The 200-nt window shown below is 42.0% G+C and overlaps 1 protein-coding gene across 1 annotated transcript in view; it reads right to left on the bottom strand.

Moving 5' to 3' along the window:
- Positions 1 to 200, bottom strand: part of LOC119585858 (phosphatidate cytidylyltransferase, photoreceptor-specific-like) — a gene marked incomplete at its 3' end in the record, with an annotated part of 26,528 nt that overhangs the window by 17,086 nt on the left and 9,242 nt on the right. The window contains 1 exon segment of the mRNA XM_037934590.1: positions 9 to 105. Within this exon segment, the coding sequence (XP_037790518.1) occupies positions 9 to 105 (97 nt within the window).

Genomic DNA, 200 nt, shown 5'->3' with positions numbered 1-200 from the left:
AAACTTACTGTGAACATCAGTGCCAATGGTCCAACATAGATGATCACACAAAACAGGCCAATCATAAGCCATGTGAAGATGCCACGAATCACCCAATTTCGCCATCTGGTGGAAAATAAATTCAGGCTCATTAAAAGCACTGCTGAATCATGTTACTGAGCACTAAACTATGCATCCTGTTCAAGCATGAGTTGCTCCCT

The sequence above is a fragment of the Penaeus monodon genome, chromosome 20 (assembly GCF_015228065.2).
Source record: "Penaeus monodon isolate SGIC_2016 chromosome 20, NSTDA_Pmon_1, whole genome shotgun sequence".
Lineage (NCBI taxonomy): Eukaryota > Metazoa > Arthropoda > Malacostraca > Decapoda > Penaeidae > Penaeus > Penaeus monodon.
Note: the sequence above shows the minus strand (reverse complement) of the source record. Positions and strands in the feature narration are given on the sequence as shown.